This window comes from Oncorhynchus gorbuscha, linkage group LG14 (genome assembly GCF_021184085.1).
Source record: "Oncorhynchus gorbuscha isolate QuinsamMale2020 ecotype Even-year linkage group LG14, OgorEven_v1.0, whole genome shotgun sequence".
NCBI classification, from domain to species: Eukaryota; Metazoa; Chordata; class Actinopteri; order Salmoniformes; family Salmonidae; genus Oncorhynchus; species Oncorhynchus gorbuscha.
Window position 1 is genome coordinate 24,866,596 of NC_060186.1, and position 19,963 is coordinate 24,886,558.

At 43.8% G+C, this 19,963-nt stretch overlaps 1 protein-coding gene across 1 annotated transcript in view; it reads right to left on the minus strand.

Moving 5' to 3' along the window:
* Nucleotides 1-19,963, minus strand: part of LOC123994679 (synapsin-3-like) — a 143,338-nt gene that overhangs the window by 21,318 nt on the left and 102,057 nt on the right. Inside the window, exons 7-8 of the mRNA XM_046297577.1 lie at nucleotides 3,773-3,835; nucleotides 375-517 (exon numbers count right to left, since the gene is read on the minus strand). Coding sequence (XP_046153533.1) covers nucleotides 375-517; nucleotides 3,773-3,835 — 206 coding nt within the window. The remainder of the gene's footprint in view (nucleotides 1-374; nucleotides 518-3,772; nucleotides 3,836-19,963) is intronic.

The window sequence follows — 19,963 nt, forward strand, 5'->3', positions numbered from 1 at the left end:
GAACGCCAGTTCAGGGTGCAACCCAGGTCGTTGTCCCTGGGTAGAAAAGGTGCTGTTGTGTAGGAGAGCCCTGCATGGCTCCACTGACTGGGAAGGGCGTACCATGGGCCTATTCCCACGCTCATATTGGTATGCAGGATGGACTATTCTTGGGCCTGTCTCTGTCTCTCTCGCCATCTCTCTATTTCTCTGTCTCTTTTTATGTTTCTCTTCATCCGTCTCTGTTTCCATGTCAACCCCCCCCCCCTCTCTCTCTCTGGTAAAGTCATTCGCATGCAAGCCATATAGTTTCCTTCTAGTCACATTCATTGCTGACATGTCCAAGTCACAGACAAAACCCAGTGTACACAGCATAGAGACGACATCATACTTACATGTAGGCCTTGTAGTTGTTGCCGATTTTCTGGATCCTGATGTCGTACTTGGACAGGATGTAGGGCTCAGAGGTGGCATAGGTTCTGGCCAGCGCCACCACACTGGTAATGTCCTGGAAGTCAAGTTCGTTCTCCACTTTGATCTGAAACAGGAGGACACCACTAATTAGTTAATCGGCAGGAAGCTATGCCTAATTGTTGCTTTGTGATGGTTAATTACCAAACATGCTGTAAAAGCAATGAGACAGGAGCTGAACTAGACTGTTAGAATCCCACAGGAATGTAAATCCAACACAGACAGGACAATGAAAAGCTTCCTCTCTGGAAAATGTTAGGATTTTAGGAGCTGCATGTTTCTCACATCCATGAGAGTTCATCAGGTACACAATGACGTCATATACAGACAGTGCAGTAATAATTGATTTCATTTATATAGCGGGTTTCCACCTGCAGTAGGTGGTCAAAAGCCCTTTACAAAGTAAGGGAGTAAACTCACCTCTTCCACCACTAATATGCTAGACAACATTTTGATGGAAATGACAAACAGTAGCTAAATTCAATCGACCCACAACGTATCCAAGGAGAACAAACATTCAAATTCTGTAGATTCCTTTTTTTTCATACAGTACATGCTAATCTACAGTATCTTTTGTCTTTTTAAATGTAAACAAGTTTGATTAAATACATTAACTGACAGGCACACTATGCCTAAGAAATTCAAGTACCAACCAGACATGTCTGTATTGATAGCTAACAAAAGAGGGATTCCAACACTCCAGAAACTCCCTCAGACCACGGGAGAAGGGTCAGAGGAGTAGTAGACAGCCATAAATCAACAGCCCGTAATGCACGGCTGTCTGAATGTACATCATCCATATGATGGATGATGATAGCAGCCGGAGTCCTGGACATTCCCGTTATATTCCCTCCATTGACTCTCATTATCATCCCCTCTGGCTGTTATCTTTGGTATTATGATTCATCCGTCATGGCAGTGGGAGTCGGTGGCAACAGTGAGGCGCTGTCGTGGACAGGGACAGATTGGACTGATGCTCTCCCTTTCCCACCCACACTCCTCTCTCCTTTCAGCTCGTCTCTTCTTCTCTCCTGTGGCCTAATTGTCAAGTGAGATGAAGAGGTCCCTATGGTAAAGATATGAGTTGGCCCACTTTGTGGATCGGGCATTTCATTCTCTGTTTTGTCATAACTACTTTTGACGATTCTTACTTAGCATCTTGAGTTTGTTTGACATAGAGGCGGAGGTAGCTAGACAAGGGGGGGAAATGGTTTTGCTCTGTTCATATGAGGAAAGTATTTGTGCACTTGGTTACCCACTGTGGTTCCAAAGGTAAAACCCAATACCTCTGGAGAGCCAGAGAAAAAGAAGCCAAACCATGGTGTAAATAAAGTCAACTATAATACTGGAAGCAGAAACCATAAGGTCATTTAGAGGGTATGTACTGGCAGTTGGATCGAGAGCTGGTTGAGGTGGAAAGCAACGTGATCCCGGACACTGCCCAGTTTCGATGGTTATGAAATATTCCCTAGTGTCTGTTAAGTCCGTCTACCCTTTAGTGAGCCATTCGTAACTCCCCAAACCGGGATTAACAACTCCATGCGATGGACAGGCTGGAAAGGTCTCTTTCCGAGATCTGATATCATTAAAAGGAAATACAAAACAAAATGGATTGACGTTAGACTAGGATGGGAAGATCGAAGTAGCCAATCATGATCTTTGTTTTAACGGCTATTCACCCTGTCATCCTACAAGATATTGCCGTAACATTTGACTTGGGCTACGGATCATAAAGAACTGTTGAAGTGAAAACCCTCTGCAGTTTATTACATTAGGTTACGCAAACGTAGTGTTAAAAACAACTGAAAAAACAACTGAAAATCGTAACACTGGCCATAGTCCTAGTCCCAATTCCACAACTCCAGATACTTGAATTTTAATGTCTTTTGTCAAGAGACTCTCAGCTCAACTTAAAAGCCATGTGGAGCACTTGAATGGCCTACATCCAGACTCTCTTCTCTCCCCCAGTTCTAAGTCCTCTGTGAGGTCAGAGGAGTTAAGTGAGGTCCTGGTCTACAATGGGCCTATGCTAAGTGAGCCAGAGGGCATGTGGGAACTCTATAGCACTCCAGGTTCCTGTAAAATAGGAAACCCCACCCAGCCCTTCAGATGGAAAGGGGGGATAAACGTATAGGAAGTGCTTCCCCCTGTGTACTGTGTGAACACACAGACTCGGCCCGGGAGGTTCTGTATTATATGTGAGGAAGGTGGGCTCCATTTGGGGCTAGTAATCACTCACTTTGGTTGACTGTTCACTGAACTGCATGCTGTTGAAAGTGTGTGTGTGTGTGTGTGTGTGTGTGTGTGTGTGTGTGTGTGTGTGTGTGTGTGTGTGTGTGTGTGTGTGTGTGTGTGTGTGTGTGTGTGTGTGTGTGTGTGTGTGTGTGTGTGTGTGTGTGTGTGTGTGTGTGTGTGTGTGTGTGTGTGTGTGTGTGTGTGTGTGTGTGTGTGTGTGTGTTGCTTGCTTCCCTGTGTGTTTGCGCGCACCCTGTGGTGGTGCCACTTGCTAATGACCCACTTAGCTGGGTTGTTATGCTGCCTGCCCGGTGCCTGGGTTCCCCGAGGCGAACAGTCACATGCTTGTTTTAATCCTTGTTGTTATTTACAATGGCCTAATGAGAAAAATAGTCTTGGGGTTACGAGACATGAGACGGCTTCTCTCCAGAGTTTAGAATGTTGTATTCAATGGAGGATGAAGTGTAGAACAACATGGACTGTAGAACAAAATGGTGAAACAAAGAGGAGGAATAAGATATAAGGAGAAATTAGGATATATCCATGTTCAAGCGTTGTCTATTTTCTGCACCGCTGCAGACTCCTCACACTTGCAGTAGCATATCCAGGCCTTAATGAGTTAACTAGAAGAGGTCTTCAGATCCCGACACTGATCAGCATGCCGGTGCCCACGTCATGCCCATATCTCCTCCCTAACTCCATAATAACATGTAAAAAAAAACCTGAAAAAGCCCCCAAAGTCCCTTCCTAGCAGACAGGCTGTGAGATCATGGGCTTCGACAAGGACCAGATCCAGCTCAGCATCACACCCGTCTCCACCTCCTCTCCGAGACTGATAGTCTGCTTATGGAAGGGATGTCATGCCATCATCCCTTTGGCTCAGAGATACACAGAGAAGAGATAAGGAGCCTGGTCTGTTATGTACAGCTCAACTCCTTACTGCACAGTATGTAATAGGTTAGCATTACAAACACAAACCAATCAAGACTAGACATGTAATGGTGGGGTGGAGAGATGAGCGGCTAGGGAGTGCCCAGACCTTAGTGGTGGTGGTGTGTGTGTGGTTTGGGGGGGGGGGGGGGGTTACCTTGCCAATGCCGGCGTGGGCATGGCCCATCTTGACCACCACGGGGAACGTTGGTGTCGTCACCTGGGAAAGAAGACAAAGTAGAGCGTTACCACAGTCTGGAAAATCACCGGCAGAGGAGAGGACATGCAGTATGCATTAGTCCTACTACCAACTAAATGGATAGAAGATTTCTCTGAATAGCAACCGTGATATCGTAATGGTTAGCGTGACAGGGCTGTGGAGCAGGGAAAGCATTTTAGAGCTACACCGAGGTCCCTATAATGACAACCAGTGTCTTCCTGTACCTACTATGATTGACAAGGGCTCCACGACTACGAATTGGCTTAGATTGAACTGTAAGGTGCATGTGAGTGACTGACTACTAAAAGCAGAACACAAGTTCCTCCTTAAACGTAATTGCGAGGCATAGCTCAGATCTGGCGTATGGTATCGAATCAAAACCTAATTTAAAGAGAATGACTTCTCAAAGACCATTATGGAACTACCACGTTGAACTTAAAGCCTCCCAATTTAGGGAAGCATGAGGTATTTTCTGAAGAATGTTGGTTTATTACACAAAAGAGAAGTTCTGGGAAATGAGAAAGCGAGAGACCACAGCCACAGCTTCTTGGGATGGGCTTAGACAACCCAGCCCCACCGCAGGCGTCATGGGCTCTCTCATAGAGTGGCGTGCAATGTGAGAGGAGGAGGAAACGTCAACAGACGACTTCAAACGTCCTCTTTAAACACATTCTTGCCACCGATCGATCCCCTGACACCATTGTTAGATGGGAATGTCGTCTAAAGAGAGGGCTTATCCAGTTTGAAACCACTTTCTAAATCTCTTATTTTCCCCCCACTTGTTTGAAATGGCACACAGAAATGAGATATAGACTCGCGGGAGAGTTTGCGTCATCGTTCGCTATATAACAGCCCCCTTTAGTTAGATTAGACAGTATCAAAGCCATCACATCAGTGACATGCATTCTGACAGAAATGTATATATTACACGAGAGAAACTTGGCCAGTTAGTGTTCTGGTGGTGTGAATAATATAATATGTCAAGTCGTGATATGGCATGATAAAAACGGTTCATTTGTCTATAAAGTATTCTTCTGAGGAGCAAATTACCTGAACAACATGAATGGGGTGTGTCTGTAACATCACTTTACTGCAGTCGTTACGGCACAAAACATCAGAGTTATAAGGTGGGCCTGGGTACAGAAACACAGACTCTTCCCGACACACACTGAGAGAAAACATTTAGATAAGCAGAGGAGAGATGTTCAGTCAGAGCAGAGGGCACACAGCCAGAGTACGCACACAGCCGTGAGCTCAGGCCTGACAGATCTGCTCGGGCAAAGGCAGCTGCTGCTATCGTTTTATCCACACTTCGTCTGGCTGTCAGTGGACAGGACTGAACAGAACAGAGAAGAACCCCGGTCTGGATGTTGCCTTGTTGGTGTTGATCATCACAGCGCTCTACTCTTCGAAAGACGCGAGGATGCTAGGACACAAAGTAATATCCCACAAACACAGGTGGGGAAAATGCTACCTAAATATGATCCCCAATTAGAGACAACGATTACCAGCTGCCTCTAATTGGGAACCATACAAATCACCAACATAAAAAAATAAACTAGAACACCACATAGAAATCATAAACTAGAAATCAGTGCCAACCGTGTTGAGAGATCTTGAAACTACAGCCCCAAGATGTACGGGCAAAATAACAAAATCGAACGAAGAATGTGTGTGAGTTGGAAGTGTAATTGTGAATTTCTAATCCACTTTCAAACTCTGTGAGTGACATAATCATGATTAACAATCCATTTACACTTGTGAGTCAACCACTTGAAATCCCTAAAAATAGTACAAAGTGCTTCAGAACCCAGGTAATAGGTATACAGTTGAAGTCGGAAGATTACATACACCTTAGCCAAATACATTTAAACTCAGTTGTTCACAATTGCTGACATTTAATCTGAGTAAAAATTCCCTGTTTTAGGTCAGTTAGGATCACCACTTTATTTTAAGATTGTAAAATGTCAAAATAATAGTAGAGAGATGTCATGTACGTGAGGAGAGACGGGCTAAGGCGCAGCGGATGTTGAGTTCCACATATTTATTATAAAGTGAAACTTAGCAAGAACAAAACAATAAATCAATAAACTAACAACGAAACGTGACTACATGGTGCACATTCACAAAACACAAAATAATATCCCACAAACACAGGTGGGAAAAATGCTACCTAAATATGATCCCCAATTAGAGACAACGATTACCAGCTGCCTCTAATTGGGAATCATACAAATCACCAACAAAGACAAATAAACTCGAACACCACATAGAAATAATAAACTAGAATACCCTCAGTCACGCCCTAGGCTCTCTATGGTCAGGGTGTGACAAGAGAATGATTTATTTCAGTTTTTATTTCTTTCATCACATTCCCAGTGGGTCAGAAGTTTACATACACTCAATTAGTATTTGGTAGCATTGCCTTCAAATTGTTTAACTGGGTTTTGGGTAGACTTCCACAAGCTTCCCACAAAAAGTTGGGTGAATTTTGTCCCATTCCTTCTGACAGAGCTGGTGTAACTGAGTCAGGTTTGTAGGCCTCCTTGCTCGCACACGCGTTTTCAGTTCTGCCCACAAATTTTCTATAGGATTGAGGTCAGGGCTTTGTGATGGCCACTCCAATACCTTGACTTTGTTGTCCTTAAGCCATTTTGCCAGAACTTTGGAAGTATGCTTGGGGTCATAGTCCATTTGGAAGACCCATTTGCGACCAAGCTTTAACTTCCTGACTGATGTCTTGAGATGTTGCTTCAATATATCCACATAATTTTCCATTCTCATGAAGCCATCTATTTTGTGAAGCACTTCCAGTTACTCCTGCAGCAAAGCACCCCCACAACAAGATGCTGCCACCATAGTTGGGATGGTGTTCTTCGGCTTGCAAGCCTCCCCCTTTTTCCTCCAAAGATAACAATCATTATGGCCAAACAGTTCTATTTTTGTTTCAACAGGCCAGAGGACATTTCTCCAAAAAGTACGATCTTTGTCTCCATGCTCAGTTGCAAACCGTAGTCTGGCTTTTTACGGCGGTTTTGGAGCAGTGGCTTCTTCCTTGCTGAGCGGGCTTTCAGGTTATGTCGATATAGGACTTGTTTTACTGTGGATATAGATAATTTTGTACCTGTTTCCTCCAGCATCTTCACAAGGTCCTTTGCTCTTGTTCTGGGATTGATTTGCACTTTTCACACCAAAGTAGTTAATCTCTAGGAGACCGAACGCGTCTCCTTCCTGAGCGGTATGACGGCTGTGTGGTCCCATGATGTTTATACTTGCGTACTATTGTTTGTACAGATGAACGTGGTACCTTCAGGCGTTTGGAAATTGCTCCCAAGGATGAACCAGACTTGTGAAGGTCTACAAATTTTTTTCTGAGGACTTGGCTGATTTCTTTTGATTTCACCATGATGTCAAGCAAAGAGGCACTGAGTTTGAAGGTAGGCCTTGAAATACATCAACAAATACACCTCCAATTAACTCAAATTATGTAATTTTGCCTATCAGAAGCTTCTAAAGCCATGACATAATTTTCTGGAATTTTCCAAGCTGTTTAAAGTCAACTTAGTGTATGTAAACTTCTGACCCACTGGAATTGTGATACAGTGAATTATAAGTGAAATAATCTATCTGTAACCAATTGTTGGAAAAATGGCTTGTGTCATGCACAAAGTAGATGCCCTAACGGACTTGCCATATAGTTTGTTACCAATAAATTTGGGGAGTGGTTTTAATGAGTTTTAATGACTCCAACCTAAGTGTATGTAAACTTCCGACTTCAACTGTACTCTGTTTAGGTGACACACATTGGTTCATAGAAAGATAAATGGACTAGGGTTGCAAAATTTGGGTAACTTTCCCAAAATTCCCTAGTTTTCCAGAAATCCTGGTTGGAAGGGAATAAGCAGGAAATCTGGAATTTTCCAACCCAAATTTATGGAAAAGCAGGGAATTTTGGGAAAGTTACTGGAATTTTACAACCCTAAAATGGACTCCTCAATGTATCTCTCAATTCATAATTTATATTCTGAAGAATAAGCTACATACCGATCAACAGTCACTGACCAATTATGGTAGGTCTCTCCCTTTGTGGTAGTTAGTTCCATTTTTTAAATGGAAATCTCCATGTGCCAGAGAAAATAACATTCACTAAGCCTCAGACACAAGCTGAGTCATTTTGTATTTAGTACATGTGAGCTATGCAGCAGGGAGACACCTGATATAACATGTGTATGAGAATGACTGAGGACAGTGGTTTCCCTGTGGGGGATTGTCCTAAAATGACAGAGGTGGTTATGGGCGGGCAGATTTGTGGCCGCCAACTCTGTCTGGATGTATAATCTGCGCACCTCCCAGTCATTCCCATCAATGTGGCAATGACGGGAGACACTGTGTAGGAAAGAGACCACATCCTATCTCGTGAGGCTACACTGGCAGCACGGAACATCAGAAGGAGGAACACATAAGTCAAGACACTAAACCTGGCATAACACCATCTCAGGTTGAGACATGAGCTCACTGTTTTGTATTGATTCACTGATAACTTACGTACACTGTCAACCGCTCTTCTTCAGTAGTTACGGTAATACTCGGGGGGGGGGGGGGGGGGCATTTGTTTAAAGCCAGAGACAATTATTACAAATGATTATATTATTACAGACTGTATGTCACTGATATAAAATGGGGAGTTGTTTTTTCACACACTATGGAAACTATGTTATTAGTCCAGACTGTATTACAGCAGTGATTGATATGTCCTTTATAGGTTTTTCATCAAAACATCCACCCAGAGATTCCTATCCATAAAATATCCTTGGTGGGCCTTTAGTACATTTTGATTTGTCTCAGCTTTTGTTTTCTCACAGCCGCATGAATGACTGTTACTTGGCTTTCTTGTTCCCACCCGAAAAGCGTTAACAATGTGTTCAATATGGTCAAGTAATTGAGAAAACACACACACAATCTAATTATACGGCCAGTGATTTCACCAGTCTAGGTTTGGTTTCACAACATGAGGTTGCCGTCATTTACAGTAACCCACCAGACGACCAGGTCTGGCACCTAATGGACATACTTCAGGGTAGCCCATCCTTCGGGCCAAAACACTCAGTCTATATATATTCTGCGTGTGAAAGTCAGACAAGTGGATCATTTAGGGCCGAAGGCTGTTGTGAATCACACTCTTCCCTAACCTCCAAACACCTCTGTGTCACATTCTTAAATCCCCCACGCTCCCCTCGCCTCACTCAATTATAAAGTTAAGTTCAGTTGAATGTTGGGTTGTTGGCATGCAGACAAATTAGGTAAAACATTGAAGAATTGTTTTTGAACCAGTCGATTAGACCCATGGAATATTCCCCAAACTAAAGGGCAGCACTTCGAACTGAGAGGGGACATGAGTCATCCAATGCAGGTGTCATCATGTTGGACCGAGGCTAGTTGTCACGTAACATCTGTGCTCAAATAGCCATCCTTAGTGAATCACCACAGTTATACTGGGAGGGACCTAAAAAGTTATTTGACCATTATAATTGCCAAAGGATCCTTGTGAAGTAGGGGGCGTGGCACTAATATAATGTACAATGTTACAGTGGTACCTGTAAAACATTTATCGTAAAACTTCATATATTGGTTGGCAATTAATGAAGCAATGAGCGGCTAGACAAAAAAGGCGATCTGAGAGTAGAGGGTGAAAGGTCAAACAAAAAACATTCCCCACGACATTAGCCAGGAGAGAGGCCAGATGGATAAGTACTTAGATGTACATTGTAAATATGTACTTATGTCAAGCTCTGATATGAGGGGGTGGAGTCATTCTAAGGGGGCGCATCAATTATCCAACGCAACACATGGTGCATCCATCCCTGCGTATGTATGATCTCTTCATTTTTATGATGGCCGCTCAAAGCTGCCACATCGAGGAAGCGGACAGCAGCGGACAGACTTACGCAGACGAGGAGAGGAGAGCTGGGGTACCCTGACCCAGGCCGCTGTTCAAAAAGATCTCCTGGCATCGAAACCAAAGACAGCCTCTTCACATAAAACCCTGCTCAAAGATTAATTTGGCCTTGAGAGACAAACGAAGCACAGGCAAATTACTAACTGTAATCGGACACCTGGCCTGAGTGGATTTGATATGCCTCTTTCAAATCAGCATTGCACAACCTCAGAACTATTCCCGTACTATATATGTATGTGTTGTAGTAACCATCAAATGTTCTGTGGATCGATGAAGCCTTTACACAATCAAGATCAAACCTGAAAGTTGAGGATGAATATTTTACATTGACATTTTAAACAGGTGAGTGAATGGATAACTACAGTACATGTACCAAACCAGACTGTCAGAACATCCTCTTGTTCATCAGGTCATTCCGTGGTTTCTCTGAGGTCTTTAAATTGTGCTGGTGTGGTAAATGTACAAGTGTTTGGAGCTTCAAGAAAACACTTAACCTAGAGCCAACCATCTATCATCGCCATCTTCAAACCCACACTCAAATGTACACTAGATCCGAGGGATTTGTCATCTTCTTTGTAAGCAAACCACTGCACTTCGTCATTGCCGAGTCACTACACAAGATAAACGTGCCACGGCCTTTGTAGTTGTACAAATTGAATTAAGCCGTAGACATAACACACCTCTCCCAACATGACACCGGCATGACACACTGTTCCCAGAAGACAGAGAGACCAGACGACACAGTGTTTAAGTTGTATTTACCGACCAGCCACCGCAAACTGTGCATCGGATGCTCAGTGTATCACATCGTAAGCAGTAACAGACTGCTAATGGTGGCATGATAATTATGGTCATGGAATTCAGGGTCATCTGGCTTCCATTAGGATCCATCCTGATCCGAGTGTGTTTCCATGAGGGAAACATCTGTCTGGAAAACAGACAGGCAGCCTATTTTCAGGGATGGAAGTTTCCAGAGTGGAAGTCTCCTCAGAATACCGAACACCAGGTTCGTGATAGAGATGTATTGATGTATTGATGGTGAAGAGTCTGAACACTTTGTGCAAGGCACCTGCAAATGGTTCGTGGGTTTTTGAAGAGAGAGGCAAGGAAGATGTTAGAAGTAAGCAATGTCTGTGGCACTTCTTAATTGAGGTAATGGCTGACCATTCAGAAATATTTCAAATATTTCATCTTCGGAGATCTGCACAGTGTTCTGAGGAATACACTCTGACAAATGCTGAGAAAATACTGGGCAATTGGACAAGAAGTCTTACTATATGACCACCTTTAGTTCTAACTGGTGCTCTAATCGAGGAATCAAGAATGAATGAAAGGGAACTCTTCACGCTTCCTACTCCAGTTTCCCTTCAAGCCATGATCGAGCAGGTGTCAACCAATATGCTTTAATAACAGAACATGGCCACTACTTCACTCAGGGTCATCTATTTTACGTAAACACAGATATGAGTGTAGGTTATGTCATACCCCCCCCCAATGCATAGCCTAAGTAGAACAGACACTACCACTACCAAAACAATTGCTATTTCAATACAACTTTACTGTGGTGGTGCAATGATAGAGTCATGCAGCAGGGCTATTAGTGCTAATCAATTCACTAACCTAGCTACATTTCAGCTGGCGTCTACATTTGAAAAAAGTGAGAGCCAACATCATTGGGACAGACAGGGCATTGCCGGGCCTGCAGAAACGATTAGTGCGGCAGGGCATTCCTCTCCGTCTAAAAGGGAAAGAGATGTCACATTCCCATTTTCCAGGGTTAGGCTACAGTATACTGGGTCTTTGGAAAACGACTGCGGATGTAAGGAGGCAGTGTATGCAATTACACCCAGCAAAGTCACTTGATCCTGGGGTCGGGAAAGCCGTGAACCTCTGGTCATTGACCTCTTAGAGGAGGCATACATTGAGAAGAGATTGGTTGATAACAGAAAATTGCACTTTTATTGAGTTCTAGTTCAAAACATTATGTTTCTGACCAGAAAGGGCTTCAATGGATAGTCAGGAGGCATAAAACCAGTTTTGCCATCAGTTTCATGATACATCCCATCAGTTTCATGTTCACAACATGATGCAACACGATGACAATTATTATGTAATTACTCATACCTCTTCTCATGATGCAGTTGCTGATTTCTCATGTCTTGATTTATGATGTTCAGAAATAGCTGTAAAAGTTTTTGGAAAGTCAAATGTTTTTTTTTTTTATGAGCTTTGTCCAGAAGTTGAACAATTTGAACAACTTTCCCCAAGTCGTACAAGCCCATATACACATTCCATGACAGATTGCTGGGCGTTTGTCTTTGCACAGCTCTGATGGTTTTTATTATTTATTTTTATTTTATGCTAATGAAGCAACGGACAAATAAAACATTCCAAAAGTCTATTTGGCATCGGGAGTTTGGAGCAGATGGTCGAGGTCCTGGTGTTGATAGAACAGACGACTGGCATCACAAACTTTGTTTACTCAATTTAAAGTGGGGTTCAACAGGCAATTTGCATTGAGAGAGGTAGGCTTTCAAACAGCTGGTAACAGTAAATTATCCAGTTTTGCAAGCAGGGTTAAGATGTGATAGGACAGCCAAAATGTAATCCTCAAGTATCCCTCCTAAAACACTGATCAATGAGGGGACTTTGCAGGCGCACAACAACAAAACAATTTAGTTCTAGTGGCACGTGAGGGAACTGGGAAATGTTTCATAGTGAAGGCCTAAATGAGGAGCAAAGGAAATGGTTTTGAACCCCCCCCCCCATATCCAGAGCCAAAAGCCCTAAAGTGGCCCAATGGATTAACAAATAAGGAGAGAAGAAAGAAAGTGGGCTAAGCAAATGAGACAAGGCTGGGAACATAGAACAGGTGCTAATACTGTAGAGTTCTATAGGCCTCTGGAAAGTGACGGTTTCCTTCTCTATTATCATCTGTCCGGATGAGAAAGTACAGGACCATAGAGTCAAGAATCTCCCAGAGTTGTTCTGACACGGCCAGGAGTCCCGGGACACCCAGTGGCTGTAGTAAAGGGTGTTGGCCCAGGGGATTTATCGAACAGGAAGAGAAGGGCTGTTGGGAAATCCACCACTGAGTGGCCACTCGGACGTCGCAGTCCGCCACTCAAGAGTTAAATGGGAAAGCCGAGGGCTGAAGAAAGACAGTTTACAGGTTGGGACTCGGCCTGTAGGTCCTCCTTACTAGAATTCAGTACGGATTGTACTTGCGTGCATACAACTACAATATAAATGGTGTTGAGCAGAATTAAATGAGTCTAGATCATGTAAGACTGAATCTAAAAATAAACATTGAACCAATTGGGTGATTCATGGCATCGATCAACTGCCATAGATTCACTGAGCTGAAAGTCGTACTGTACATGTGTTATTGACTATCACTTCATGTTTAACCTACATGACTGTGTGAAAAACATACACAGCATTATATAGCCTGATAACATGCAAGGCCCATTACAAGGTCATTAGCACCTCAGGTGGTGTGAGATAAGCCTAAGGGAAGGGTGAGAGCACTCTGTTTAATTGATGATGTTGTTGTTACCATTCGTGCTCACTTTAGGATTTAGAGCTTAAACAAGCGTGAAAATCTGATTGGATATACAGTGCCTTCGGAAAGCGTTTAGACCCAATAACATTTTCCACGTTTTGTTACGTTACCACCTTGTTCAAAAATGTATTAAATTGTTTTTTTTCCCCCTGATCATTCAACACACAATACCCCATAATGGCAAAGAAAAACGTTTTTTTTGTGATTAAAAAAAAAAAAAAGCAGAAAAATTTAATTTACATTAGTATTCAGACCCTTTACTCAGTACTTTGTTGAAGGACCTTTGGCAGAAATTACAGCATCGATTCTTCTTGGGAATGACACTAGAAGCTTGGCACACCTGTATTTGGGGAGTTTCTCCCATTCTTCTCTGCATCTTAAGCTCTTTCAGGTTGGATGGGGAGCGTTGCTGCACAGCTATTTTCAGGTCTCTCCGGAGATGTTTGATCGGCTTCAAGTTCAGGCTCTGGCTGGGCAACATTCAGAGACTTGTCCTGAAGCCACTCCTGCGTTGTCTTGGCTGTGTGCTAAGGGTCGTCGTCCTGTTGGAAGACAAACCTTCACCCTAGTCTGAGATCCTGAGCGCTCTGGAGCAGGGTTTCATCAAGGATCTCTCTGTACTTTTCTCAGTTCATCTTTGCCTCGATCCTGACTAGTCTCCCCGTCCCTGCCGCTGAAAAACATCCCACTGCATGAAGCTGCCACCACCATGCTTCACCATAGGGATGGAGTCAGGTTTCCTCCAGGCATTCAGGCCAAAGAGTTCAATCTTGGTTTCATCACACCAGAGAATCTTGTTTCTCATGGTCTGAGAGTCTTTAGGTGCATTTTGGCAAACACCAAGTGGGCTGTCATGTGCCTTTTACTGAGCAGTGGCTTCTGTCTGGCCACTCTACCATAAAGACCTGATTGGAGGAGTGCTGCGGAGATGGTTGTCCTTCTGGACAATGTTCTTGGTCACCTCCCTGACCAAGGCCCTTCTCCTGACGATTGCTCAGTTTGGCCGGGCGGCCAGCTCTAGGAAGAATATTGGTGGTTCCAAACATCTAACATTTAAGAATGATGGAGGTCACTGTGTTCTTGGAGACCTTCAATGCTGAAGAACATTTTTGACATCCTTCCCCAGATCTGTGCCTCGACACAATCCTGTCCCAGAGCTCTACAGGCATTTCCTTGTTTTCTTTGCTCTGACTTGAACTGTCAACTGTGGGACCTTATATAGACAAGTGTGTTTCTTTCCAAATCATGTCTAATCAATTGAATTTACCAGATGTAGACTCCAATCAAGTTGTAAAAACATCTCAAGGATGATCAATTGAAACAGGATGCACCTGAGCTCAATTTCGAGTCTCATAACAAAGGGGCTGTTTTTTTTATTTCTAAAAACCTGTTTTCACTTTGTCATTATGGAGTAATGTGTGTCCATTTTAGAATAAGGCTGTAATGTAACAAAGTGGGAAAAGTCAAGGGGTCTGAATACTTTCCGAAGACACCGTACATCAGCCATCAAAGGTCATGGTCATTTCGTGCAATATTAGCTCTACTGACCTATACTGTATTTCACAAGATTTATTTCTAAGCACGTGTGATCATACACATACACATGCATGTCGATGTTGGCTCTTACACTACCCAACACCTGAGGAAAACAATAGAAGGAACAGGCAGCTCCTTTTGGCAAAAGAGAGAGGGGAACCTTCTGCAGACTATACAAAGCCAGAGCCCAAATGTCAGCACAGCCACTGCTTTCAATGAGGCCCCGGTACAGAGGAAGAGAGAGAGAGAGAGAGGGAAGGGAACATCAAGGGGGAAAATATTTTGGAACAGCTGGATGCGGCACACCCCGGCTCTATTTATACCGTCAGAAGGGAGCGAGAGAGCCAACCTCTGCTGTAGAACCAGTCCCGGGCAGCTGGCCGCCTCGCTTTTGATGTCTCACTCAGACCAAACCCTGGCCGGGCATCTCCATCCTCATAGCCCGGGGTAGATCCACTTCCTCACCTGGAAAAGGTGCTCCGTTTAGCATGGTGAAGGAAATGGTTTGACTAGAGAACAATGTTGTAGTAGTATAGTGGTAGGGTCACCTGGCCAGACCTCTTTTTACCCAGGAAGAGCTGGATAGGGCATACTGTAGAAGAAGGAGTGACAGGGAGTCACTCTGGGAGCTACAAGCAATTGCAAGTGTGGTGTGAGGGTTTTGAGTGTGGTTTGAGTATATTGCTTCATGTCCAGTAAAGCAATAAATTGAGGGAGTCTTCCCAGTGTGGCTATACGCCCTCTCTCTAAAGACAACATTAATCATTATTGGGTGACGCAAAGGCACTCTCAAGCTGCTTTCTCACAATCTGCACTTTGTATACTGTCCTTTATACACAACCAAGTCTAATATGTTGCTTTAAAACTGAATTTACAGCCACCAAGCCCCCCAATGTATACAACACTTACAGCCACTTTATGGGCAGTTGAAGGAATAAGACAAAAACACTGTTCCATTATAATGGTGAGACTAAACATTTATCGAAACTCTCTAAAGGACTATGACATCATAAATGCATTCTTCCTCTAAAAAGGCCTAGCCATCCTCAGTTGCCCAAACACCCCTATCAATTTGAGGACAGTTAGAAACGTTATTGTGAAACAGCACAATGCTCCCATGATGCTGTGGATAAATGTTTGTGCAGGTTCTCCTGCGGTGCTGAGGGGAGATTCCAGGCATCAGTAAATCTGGACATGGGATGAGCTGCGGTACCTCACACAGCAGTTTGTCCGGTAACACCGCGGTCAACCACGGTCAATCGTGGTCCACCTAGTCCACACACCCCATGGGCCATGGTCTGGCCTGGTTCACCATTACCCTAGGGGGAGCAGAGGGCGAGCCAAGCACAATGACAGCATGCTGATGGATAAAGGACAATACTCCATAACTCACAGGCCACAGTAAGCCCCACACCCTCTTAGATCACCACTGACCATGGTTCAATCGCTACCACAAAAATGAAGTCCGTGTGTTAGGGTTGCTGCATGTAGGCCATGGGTCCTTATCAATGCAATACATAGAGCTACAATATCCACTATCTACGCAACATAATGTAGTGAACATATTCAGTGTAATTATAGTAGTGGGCAGATATTAATACCATTAAGTCATATGATATCACAGTGACCACATGCTATGGTATGCGTTTAGGGAAAACAACAACAACTAATAGGGGTATTCCTGTGAAATCATGTCTATATTTAAGTTCCCACAATTCCCTCAGAGACATATGATTGTCTCCACGCAGTGTGACGTCTACATCCGGTGAACCCACGGCCCTTCAACCTCCCTACCCATGAATCACTGGTCTGCAGTCCATCCATCATCCTTGACTCAATAGCTAAGCCCCCTCCTCCCACTCACCTTCCCTTCCTCAATTGTTTCTGTTTCTGGGAAGGGCTGCAAGAGGAAACACAGGCACTGGCCCATTTTAAACTGCCAGTGGAATCCTACTAGAACTAGATGCCAATGAATGCATAGGAGCACAGTGCAATAACACACTGGTTGAAGCTAGCAGGTAGCCTAGCGATTAAGAGCATTGATTAAGAGCATTGATTAAGAGCATGGGGTTTGAATCCCCATGCCCGGCAAGGTGGAAAAATCTGCTGTTCTGCCCAGTTAACCCCCAACAACAACTAATCCCCTGGCGCCGATGACGTGGACGTCGATTAAGCCAGTCCCCGCACCTCTCTGTTTTAGAGGGGTGGGGTTAAACGCGGAAAGACACATTTCGGTTGAATGTACTCAGTTGTACAACTAACTAGTGTCCCTGACATGTCGCAAGGATGAGAAGGCCACAATATAAAAACACCTGATGACAGCGATTCCAGTTACTCATAAAACAGTGTACAATTACCGGGTTTATCTTCTAGTTTGACAGCACATAGATCATTGGAATGGCAAACCTAAATCATTTCGAACAGCCCTTTCAGTGGTCAGTCAATGAGACAGCCTTATATGACCAAAGTAAATAGGAAAGTCGTTTTCACTGTGCTCAGCATAGGACGGCCTGTTTCCGCGACGACCCTGCATTCCCTTAGCCTCCTGGAATTCTAAGGAGCTATTTCCATGCTGTCATGCTTCCTGCATATCCCAACTGCTGTGCGGTGTCTCATTGTCTCATGGCGTAATGCAACATAGTAATTTTGGGGGTTTCTCTGACTCTGACGGTTTGACAGTTCACCAAATATGTAGTGTACAGTATGCAAGGGAGGGAAGAGGGATTCTGGGCACAGAGCCGTAAAGCGGTGTGGTTGTTACTTGGACCTAGCGTGTCGGAAGTCACTGACCGTTCATCATACTTTAACTACTGGGAGCGGGAGTCCCATTGTGAGTGAGATGGAGAGCACAGGTCAGGGTCTGGGACGTGTTTCCCTTTCCTAGTAGTCAAAGGTCTCCGTTGAACATGAGCTGATAGCCATAATCTCACCGTTAGTTAATGGGAACAGTGAACTGACGGTGGTTTCACCAGAGAGATAAGAATGGGTATCACCATCAAAAAGCTAAGGAGCTGTCCGTGAAGTCTTGCTTTGAAAATGAAATGTTTTAAAATGCGGTGTAGACGAATGAGCTGCTGATAAATACGGAGATGAAAACATTTCAGGGTCACGGTGATGCTTCCAGGTTTCCTAGTTGACCTCCTCGATCCTAGAGTAGCTTCACAATCAACAATGGGCATCAATCACACTGTGCTGACACATCAGAGATAGAATGATTTGACTTTATCGCACAAGAACTGGCTTCCTTCCGATTAAAGTTTGATGCCCAACACCTAATATCTTCACTCACAAATGAAGTCCGACACCAGTTGACTGAATGGGGGGGTTTGTTTGACCTGCAGGACCAGACGTCCAGGAAGTTTCAATTAAATAATCTCTCACTTACCCTCTATTAGTCTCACAGGCCTGTTTGGCACGCAGGGATAATGTCTACCAATGCCTAAAGCCACTGTATGTGTGGGTGAGTTAGCCTAAGTGAATTCACTCAGGCCATTGTGTTTGGTTAGGGGGATGGAATGTAGTGTAAACTTGAGCCTCGTCAACCTTGATTGGTTTTACTACCATACACTATGTACATTGCCCATCTCATACACTGCAGTATTTCACATGTTTTCTTCAAAATAAACAGCAGTAAAGCAAAAAGGAGGCCATGTCCCACTTAAACACTATGGCATGTAGGAGAGGGAGTAGCGTAGGAGAACCAACAGGCAGGAACCTCCGCCCCCCCCAACCCTCTCTCGGCGCTGCTATCTTTTCAACTTTCGCCTCTTCCTGTGTCTATTTAACAGCTTGTCAGTCACATGAAAGGTATTTCCTCTGAGTCACCGCCTGGTCCCTTTTGTCATTACAGAACCACAGAGCCACACATACTGTAGAGCCTTCAAACATTTCTTAGCGCACAATGCCTTCCCAGGCTCCCCGAAGGCTGGCTGGGCAGCTCGCACAAAATAACAGTCATTTTTTTTCTACACATAGATTTAGAGATGAGATTTATGCGCCTGCATTTTGCTTACTTGGCCTACTTAGGACAACAACATTTCCATAAGGTCCTATGCCGTTTTTTTGTGTAAAGGACAGATGGGGGTCATATGGAAACGCCACGAGAGATATCACAAAGAGATCACGCAAAGCCGCAACTCCCTCATCATGCCATTCTCTGAGTCACAATCTTTTTATATAAAGTGACTTCAGAAATGTTAGACAGTAACTATAAAAAGTACACCGACAGAGGCTTAAATTGAGGCCATGGTGACATAAACAAAGAAACAAAGATGTTATGTGGATTATTGGAGTATTTGTTTGAAGAATCCTCAGGGACATCAGATGGAAATGGTGGACCCCCCCCAGAAGGAACCTAATAAGTCTCCCATCTCTGACCCGACAAGGAATGCAACAAATATGATGACTCCGTCATGTTCCAACCTGACAACGGCTCAACAGAGGTTATGTTATCAATGGTTAAACAATGGCCTTCCATATCTCCTGTTTTCTTTGGCTGCTCACCATGAAGTTCTGACGTGCCATCTGCATATAAACAAAGTGGATCTGGTGAAACTGGACTTCGGCTGTGGTCATCTGATTCTATTCTGTTCCAAAGTTAGTCACCCACGGCTTGTTTATTTTTTGTCTAGAGGAAGGAGTCCAAGGATTTCCAGGATATACGTACTGTACATGTACCCCTGAACAAATACCGGCTGATGATATAGGAAATGGTGCTCAGGAAACAACGGCATAATTCTGAAATAATACATTTATAGAATATTTATTTGCAGTGTGCCCGTTATTGTACAGTCGTAACATGATCTGTGTATGACAGACACCCTTTGCCAACAAATACGTGCTTCTCTGTTGTTAAATGAAATAGGCAGACAAAGGCCAAAGTGACTTCAGAAATGTGATGCACTGCTGCACACACCACTTGTATGTCTTTATGGGCCATATAAATATTTGACCATTTCTGGGTTGTTTAGCTGATTGTAATAACGTCATTCCCACCACACTTGCCTGCTGGGCCTGTTCCTATTGAGGTTAATGAAGAACATTCTAAAAAAGGTGTTGAGGGGCTATAGGG